This window comes from Arachis hypogaea, chromosome 17, assembly GCF_003086295.3.
Source record: "Arachis hypogaea cultivar Tifrunner chromosome 17, arahy.Tifrunner.gnm2.J5K5, whole genome shotgun sequence".
Classification (NCBI taxonomy): Eukaryota; Viridiplantae; Streptophyta; class Magnoliopsida; order Fabales; family Fabaceae; genus Arachis; species Arachis hypogaea.
In genome coordinates, this window is record NC_092052.1 from 121,010,275 (window position 1) to 121,018,576 (window position 8,302).

The following is an 8,302-nucleotide window of genomic DNA, read 5'->3' on the forward strand; positions in this document are numbered from 1 at the left end:
AAGGAGATCCTCTATCTCCAAATCTTTTTCTTTTCTGTGCAGAAGGTCTCTCCTTCTTGCTGCACAAGGCAGAACAAAACAGACTAATTCAGGGTCTTCAGATACATAGGCGATGTCCCAAGGTCAACCACCTCCTCTTTGCTGACGATTCCATCTTATTTTGTAAGGCTAATCCTAAAGCATGTTCAAACATCTTATATTTATTGAATTCTTATGAAAGCATTAGTGGCCAGAGGGTAAATCTTAATAAATCTGCTGTATTCTTTAGCCACAACACTCCCTCCACTACTCGTACACTACTGGCTAACTCTATGAATATTAATCATATTGAGGCTCAGGATAGATACCTTGGTTTGCCTTCTACAGTCTCTAAATCGAAATAGGCTTCTTTTAGTATTATCAAAGAGAAGGTTCGGAAAAGAATCCAAGGGTGGAAGCGCAATCTTCTATCGTCAGGTGGTAGACAGGTATTGCTTAAGACAATGGGAGAAGCTATTCCTATTTATACATTGTCTTCCTTCAAGTTTCCTGATGGTTTAATTTCAGAAATTTACTCTCTACTTTCTCAGTTCTGGTGGGGACAAAAAAGTTCTGAAAGGCGAATGGCTTGGATTAGCTGGGACACTATGACTCGCCCACGAAGAGAAGGAGGCCTCGGATTTAAAGATATCAGAATCCAAAATCTGGCACTTTTAGGTAAAGAGTTTTGGCGACTCGTAACACAGCTTACTTCCCTACTATCTAAAATCCTAAGAGGTAAATATTTTAGCAATGGTAATGCTATAACGGCAGAAATTGGAGTCTTACCTTCTTGGGGATGGAGGAGCATACTGGAAGGCCGAAAGATTGTTGAGAAATGTCTTAACTGGGCTGTGGGTACTGGAGAGAATATCCGAACCTTTGAGGATCCTTGACTGCCTCCTCCATATCCTTTAATAATTTCTGACATGCCAAACAGACAAGTTATTTTTGAGTTGGTTCCAAGAGTTAAAGATCTAATTACTGAAGATAGGAATTGAAATCAGAATCTCATTCAAGAATTATTTCTCCAAGACGTTGCAGACAGGATTTTGTCAGTTAAAATTCAGCAGAGTAGGGACAAATTGCAATGAGATTTGAACAAATCTAAGCAATATGATACAACTTCATGTTATAGAATTGGCTATTTATTTTACTATTCGCCTTTGGAGTTTTGCCCTAATTATTTGCAGTAGAAAAAGTCGTGGATTGACCTATAGAAGTTGAACTTACCTCACAAAATTAAGCTATTTATCTAGAAAGCTCTCCATGGCCGGCTTTTGGTGCTTGCTCAGATTTATCACCGCATTCCTTCTATATCGCCAATATGCCCCTGCTATCATGAAACAACAGAAACAGTCACTCATTGTTTGATCGATTGCTCTAGAATTAAAGAAGTATAGTCTCAGAGTTATCTGCGTGACTGTCTTCCCCCTCAGAGTCCTAACGACTTTTGGACATGGTGAATTGTATCAACAGAGATGCTTAACCCGTTGACGAATGCTGACCGTAATCCTCAATTGCTTGGCATCATTTGCTAGAACTGCTGGAAAGCTTGCAATCAGTTAATTTTTGAAGATTCTACTTCAATGCCGTCTGCCATTCTAACAAGATTTGTCAAGTTACTCCGTGAAATCCAATAAACTCCCAATTTAGATCATCATCTCTATGAGGCAAAGTCTTAGTTTCATTCAATTTGATTTATCATTCTTTCTTCTTTAAGATTTTTCTTCGTTTTTTGACCATGCACCGTTGGATGAATACCTTTAGTGTATTGTTTTAGGAAATCTCCACCTTTTATTATACTGTTTTACTTTTGGACATCTTTGTATTTCATTTTTTAATAATTAATAAAATATAACCTACTATCTTTAGAAAAAAAAAAGTCACTTTAGAAGATCTTTTTCCACTATTTTTATCCCTTAAGGAGAGACTCGGCTGGCATGTGACGTAGTGGCCAAGCATTTTGCCTCAAACTAAGCCACACCAGATTTGAGTCCTAGCATTGGCTAGGTTAGTGTGTGTGTATTTGTATGACAAAAAAAGAGACTCATCCAAACAGTTGATTGTACTCCAAAGGGAGCTTTTATGATATATGTTACGCTCAACAATGGCTAACTTGAGGTTAGACCCTTTTGAAGGAAAATTCATTAGCTTGTATCAAAAGGAGCAACAGAGCTTTGGGTGCAGATTGTAGAAGTCATGTTGGAAATGTGGGGACATCCACAAGATATGGAGCTGGAATGGGAGTTCCTCATGTCATATCATTGTCTTCAATGGAAGAAGGAAACAACAGAGGCAAGAGGAAGGAGCAAGGCTATTCTAAGTGGGGAACAGAAGCAGCAACAAGCTAGAAGGAGCACTCAAGCAATCACCATGGTAGCACCCGCGTCAAGATGCAGAACAAAGAGGTCACCATGGAAGCACCCTCTTAGTCTTTAAAGCTAAAACAAATTCCTTTTCAGTACGCACATCTTTAAGTAAAACAGCCATATAAGTTAAACTAACCCCTCTCAAATTTTACAATGCAACACTTCCACCAAACAATCTCTAATTCAAGAGAAACATATTTGAAAAATTATATCAGATCAATCTACTGATAATGGTAATCCTCCTGGCTACAGATAGGATTAAGCTTCTTGGCTCATAAACTTTTATTGATTCTTTCTCCTCAGTGTAATGAAACGAGCCAAATGGCCAATCTCCCCAGAAGCAAAGTAAATCAGCCATGAGAGAAATATAAACAATTCTGGGTATAAGAACTTCAGAAACTACTCTGCCCAATAAATAGAGCACAACAACGCAACATGCATAAACAAGTTATCTTACAGACTCCTTTCAATGAAGTCCCATATCCTCTCTTCCATATAAACTCGGTCTCTATGGCGCCGTGGCATGTGACGTTCGTCCGGGAAGATTATTAGCTCGTATGGTTTTCCAGCTGCCACAAGAGCATTAACAAGCCTAGCAGTGTGCCTAAAATGTACATTTTCATCAATCATGCCATGCACAAGCAACAACCTTCCTTTCAACTTGTGTACGTGGTTCATCACTGCGCCACATTCGTACCCGGATTGATTTTCGGATGGCAATCCCATGTACTTCTCCGTGTAGAATGTGTCATATCCATCCCATGACGTAACAGGCGCACCGGCCACGGCACATTTGAAGAAATCTGGATATCTTGACAGGGCCATAGCCGAGAGGTAACCGCCATAGCTCCACCCATACAATCCAATGTGGCCAGCTTTTGCAAGCCCTTGTTTGACAAGCCACTCTGCTCCAGTTAGCTGATCATCAGCATCAACTTGACCTAGTTTGCTCTTGAAATGGCTTTCAAACTTCAACCCACGTCTTGCAGTTCCTCTATTGTCTAACTGTAAATAACAAGAAAAACAACTGACTTTGAAGGATGAACTGAACATATTGGCAAAGACGCACACCACAAAAAAAGAAAAATAGAAATAAAGAATCCATGTTAGAAAGCTTCATATGAATTTGGGACATTAGAGCACTACAATAACCATTGAGCATATAAATGGAAAACAAATGCATGGGTGAAGTGATGGATCGCCCATCTCAATGGCATTAATCTCTTCAGGCAAACATTTCATTACTTGTAAAATCATGTAAAATTCAAGGAACTGACCTTCCAAACTAAGATGCCTCGGTTTCTCAAATATTGCGCTCTCATGTCAACTGTACTAAGCCAAGAGTTACAAACAAGCTGTACACTTGGACCACCATAAACACTGATCATGGTTTTGTACGGTGGAGGTCCAAATCTTGAGGCATCAGGCTTGTATAGAGCCCCATACAATGTAGTGCCATCATTGGCCTGTATTTCAACAATCTCTGGTGGTTCAAGTTGAAGCTTTTTGGAGGTTGGAATCGTAAAAGACTGCTCATACAAAGACCTTATTATGCTTCCATCCTCTAAGGAGCAAAGTAACACCTTAGGAGGAGAATCAAGCGAGTCGTGGATATCAACAAAACTTCGCATATGATGATCAAGGACAACAATGTGTTTCCCCTTGCCGTGTGTAAGCCTGACAGGGATTTGAAGTGGCTGACTTCCATCGACAAAAAATTTAGTACAATATAAGTTGGACTCCAGAGGACTGTCTAAGGTCGCAGTGAAATATATTAATCCTGTAGCCTCATTCACACCAGCTACTTGCTCAACCATCCATTCACCTTCAGTGATGGGACCTAAACAAGTCCCATTTGCATCATGAACATAAAGATGTCTAAATCCTGTTTTTTCACTGGCCCAGATGAAACCACCTGAGAACTTCGTAACTCCTTTATCAAGAGGTGTAAAGCAGTCATGTATATTGATCCAAGTGTTGTTTTCTTCCTCCAACATAGTTTTCCTCTGGCCTGTTTTGACATCAAACTTTAGGATCTTTATTTTAGTGTGTTTCCTGTTCAAAACCTGAGCAGTCAGAATGTTTCCATGCATCCAATTTACTCTGGCCAAATATTCTTCTTCATTGTCTTGCTGTTCCAAACCCCCACACCGAAGATCCATCCAACTGGTAGAGCTTCCCGAAACAGAAACCACCCCTAGGCGCACTTTAACATTTGAAGCTCCGGCAAAAGGATAAGGATGGTCTTCCTGTGCATCTAGACCAACCGAGCTCTTACCCTGGTGCATGATTCTAAAGAGTGGTATTTCAGAAGAATCAACTTCAGTAAAAGCTATATATTTACTGTCCAGTGACCACCAATATCCTGTTTTCCTATCCATCTCCTCCTGCAACCAGAAAAACTACCGTTATTCTTAAAATGAAAACCAGTATGAGCCTGCACTTAACATCGTAATGACAATGATAAAATCAGAAGTGCTGGTTCTTAGTTCTTAACAAGATAAAATCAGAGGAAAATCTTATAGTAAATAACAACGATACAGTAAATAATCCCATCATTTAAGAACTTTGTTATTCCCAACCTGCCCAGTCATGTGTGAAAGGGAAAACAACTTGGTATAAGGAATACAGTGTATACAGTTTATACTAAAGCTGTACAAAAGAAGATATACTTTTGCAGAAATCTCACCTGAGCTATATATTCGGCAAGCCCATGAGTCTGCAATACACAAAACCCATGTTCAGAATTTTCAGACAGACTATCAAGAAGAACAAAAAAGTTGTTTCTTCTACCAGAGTCCAAAGTAAACTCAATGCAACAAGTACAAGCCAAAAGCCTATAGGATAATCATGAATAACTTGACTCTTTTAAAGTTCCAAATTTAATTCAATCCAGCTTTATTTTCATAAATAAGAAAAGAACCTTAGAATCTTACTAGATATTGTTCCATGAAAAATCAACACTGACCTTAACTTAGCTAGAAAGGTTACATTATTCAATCAGGAGACTAACAAGATTAATAAACGGTTTTCATGGAATGCAAATTCATCAACCCTAGCACATTAAGGCCAACTGACTACTAAACTTACCAAACCATTTCCAGCTGCACCGTGGGTCAACTGCTTTGATTCGTTAGTCAAGAGGTTCAGCACGTGCAACTCCCAGTCTCTTACATAAGCAAGCATCGATCCATCCGGGGACAGATGCGGATCAATAATGGGTGAAGCTGATGTACTTGGAAGCTTCAGCTCTGATTTTGAATTGGAAATATCATGAACATAAATCTGTTCATATGTAAAAGACAAAATCATTAGAAACTTGATAAAAAAAAAAAAGAGTATATTTCACTACACACTTTCTAAACAAAATACATACATGCATACTTAAACTATTGAGGTAATAGGTACCTATGCATGCATTTTCTAATATAGTCTTCCTACTGGATTTAAGTACTAAGGTGCAGCATATATTTTAAAATCCTATCATCACTTCTCTTTTGAATAAAAACATAACTATTCAAAGCAATTCCTATGAAACAATAATGACAAGTAAAGCTATAATCTTTTGAATGACAGAGTAACAAACCCCAGCGGGCAATGGCACCACGAGTGCTTTTCTTTTCGAGCTTGTCTTCACCCATTCATACCGCGTCACTCCTAACCCGCGCTCCCTCAACCTTTCCCTCCTCAACTTTTCTTCGGCAGAAATATTACTCTCATCAAGTCCGCCATCAGGAGGGCTAAATAACAATTCTTGCTTGTTGGTCTTCAGATCATATGCGAAAACCTTTCTATTTAATGTGTGATCAGGGCTAAATAAATAAGATACCAAACTATCATCAGGACTGAAACTTATTGAAAATGGTGATACATAGCCAGGCAAGGGATATTGCACAATGTCTTCGACAGGGAAAACAATGCTATTATCAAAACTCTGCACATCATTAGAGTCTGTCATAGGCATTTTGGAATACAGTGATCTTGGACGCTTTGGATTCCTCTTCTCGTTCATCAACTGATTGCATTACAAATACACCAATGGATATAAGATTGAACTGCAGCAAAGCATGAATTTTCAGAGCATTTCTGAGGGGTGGAAAGTTGACAAATCTATAACTTCTACAACAGACAACAACAATAGGCACATTACAAACATTTGAACCAAGGTCCATCACATCGGAAATAACAACAAATGATAGGATTTTCCAGCAATAAATTATGAATAATTCCTTTAAACCTGACCTCGCCAGAGTCACAGGATTTTAACTTTGATTTTTTTGTTTGGTAAGCAATCAGTTATCATTATAAACTGCACCAACCATCTTTGACTATAGGATTTTGATTTTATTTTCACCATTTATGAACAAGGACATCAATTTTATATGAATCTGTGTCTTAACTTATAAGAGCTGCAAATTTTCATTCACATCAAGAACACACCAAAGTAAAAAGAGCACCATGGAAAACTAATAGTTTCCCTTGATGGAGTCTAGCAAATATCATATAAATTTGAACATCTTTTAAGTCTGAACTTCTTGGTGCATGTTTAAATCAATACAGCACCACTTAAAAAGAGAGGAACAGCCTTAAACACCAATTGGTCCAAGCAAGCTAGAAAGTAAAGCAAAAGCAACCAACAAAATCAAACAGAAAGAAGGCAAATTCTTTTGCTTTATTTGGTTTCCACTTACATTTCAACATTAACAAAATATAGCAACATTAAACATCCCCCCCGCGGGGGAACCCTTTTTTTCAGAGTCACTTAGGATTACTAACAACTCTGCTAATTAGAGTTCAATGAACAGAACCAGGAACAAAAACCACGTGAGCCTATCCAACTGCAAGTGGATCAGATCACAAAATATTTTCTAGCCCCCAAGGAACATAAAAGGAACGATTTTTAATTAATTAAAGGGTAATTAAAGCTCATAACAAAATAAAAGGGGGCATTTAAAGCTAATCCAGTTCCATTGTCTAGGATGACGATAGTTAGAATCTAACCTGGGTTTAAGATGGGAAGGATCTGCCATGAAAACGAAGAAATTGTTAATTGGAAACAAATATGGGATTTTAAAAGAGAGAGAGAGAGAGAGAGAGAGAGAGAGAGAGATTTTGACAGAGAATAAGAATTTATACGTATAGTTTGGATTTGATTGGAATCACTGAAACTCTGAACTTGTGAAGGGAGAGAGAGAGAATGGATCAAGTTCTGTTCAGTTTAATAGCTTTAGTAAATGAATCTAAATTTTCATAGCCAGATAGGGAAAACCAAATGTACATGGAAACCTCTTCAATTTTATTTTATTTTATTTTTATTCCATTCATTCAATATTCACTTTGACGATAACATTAAAGCTTTTGACTTTGGCTTTTATCCCAAAATTTAAAGAAACAAAATAATAATTCACAGGCTAACTATAAAAAATGGTAACAAAAAATAAAGACAAATAAATTTCGAAAAATTTTAAAAATGGATAATAAATAATAAGAAAATATCTTCTTTCCTATGGCTAGTAAATAATTTTTTGTATTTTTGATTTAAATTTTTGTTATTTAAAAGATGTATGTAAACATAAAAATAAAATTTGATACTAGATCTCTTTTCCCCTTTTTTTTCTTAAAAAAATGTCATTAAAAGAACATCACAAAAATAATCACTTGACTTAAAATCATTAGATTTTAAAGAAAAAAATATCTTATTTTTTCTAATTATGTTTTAAAAAATAAATAAAAATATTATTTTTAAAATTTTTTTGAGAACATATATAAGTAATATTTGATTATTTTTATTATGATTTTAAATTTTTTAGTAATTTATTTGTTATTTGTATTTTTTATGATTTTTGTCAACTATATAAATTTTTTTATGTCATTTTAGTCGTTTACTATAATTTAATCATATAAAATTTAAT

General features: G+C 36.5%; 1 protein-coding gene across 1 annotated transcript; it reads right to left on the minus strand.

Moving 5' to 3' along the window:
- Positions 1-2,493: 2,493 nt before the first annotated feature.
- On the minus strand, positions 2,494-7,735 carry LOC112766491 (uncharacterized). Its single transcript, XM_025812390.3, has 7 exons — positions 7,527-7,735; positions 7,392-7,413; positions 5,977-6,445; positions 5,481-5,675; positions 5,080-5,109; positions 3,668-4,777; positions 2,494-3,395 (listed from the first exon to the last, which is right to left on the minus strand). The coding sequence occupies exons 3-7, from the start codon at positions 6,400-6,402 to the stop codon at positions 2,844-2,846; spliced, it is 2,313 nt and encodes a 770-aa protein (XP_025668175.1). The 5' UTR covers positions 6,403-6,445; positions 7,392-7,413; positions 7,527-7,735; the 3' UTR covers positions 2,494-2,843.
- Between the last annotated feature and the right edge of the window lie 567 nt (positions 7,736-8,302).

Coding starts and splice junctions, on each gene's coding strand:
- LOC112766491 (XM_025812390.3), bottom strand. CDS start 6,402: ATGAACGAGAAGAGGAATCCAAAGCGTCCAAGATCACTGTATTCCAAA. Junction 5,110..5,480: donor GTGCAGCTGGAAATGGTTTG/GTAAGTTTAGTA, acceptor TGTGTATTGCAG/ACTCATGGGCTTGCCGAATA. Junction 3,396..3,667: donor GAGGCATCTTAGTTTGGAAG/GTCAGTTCCTTG, acceptor TGTTATTTACAG/TTAGACAATAGAGGAACTGC.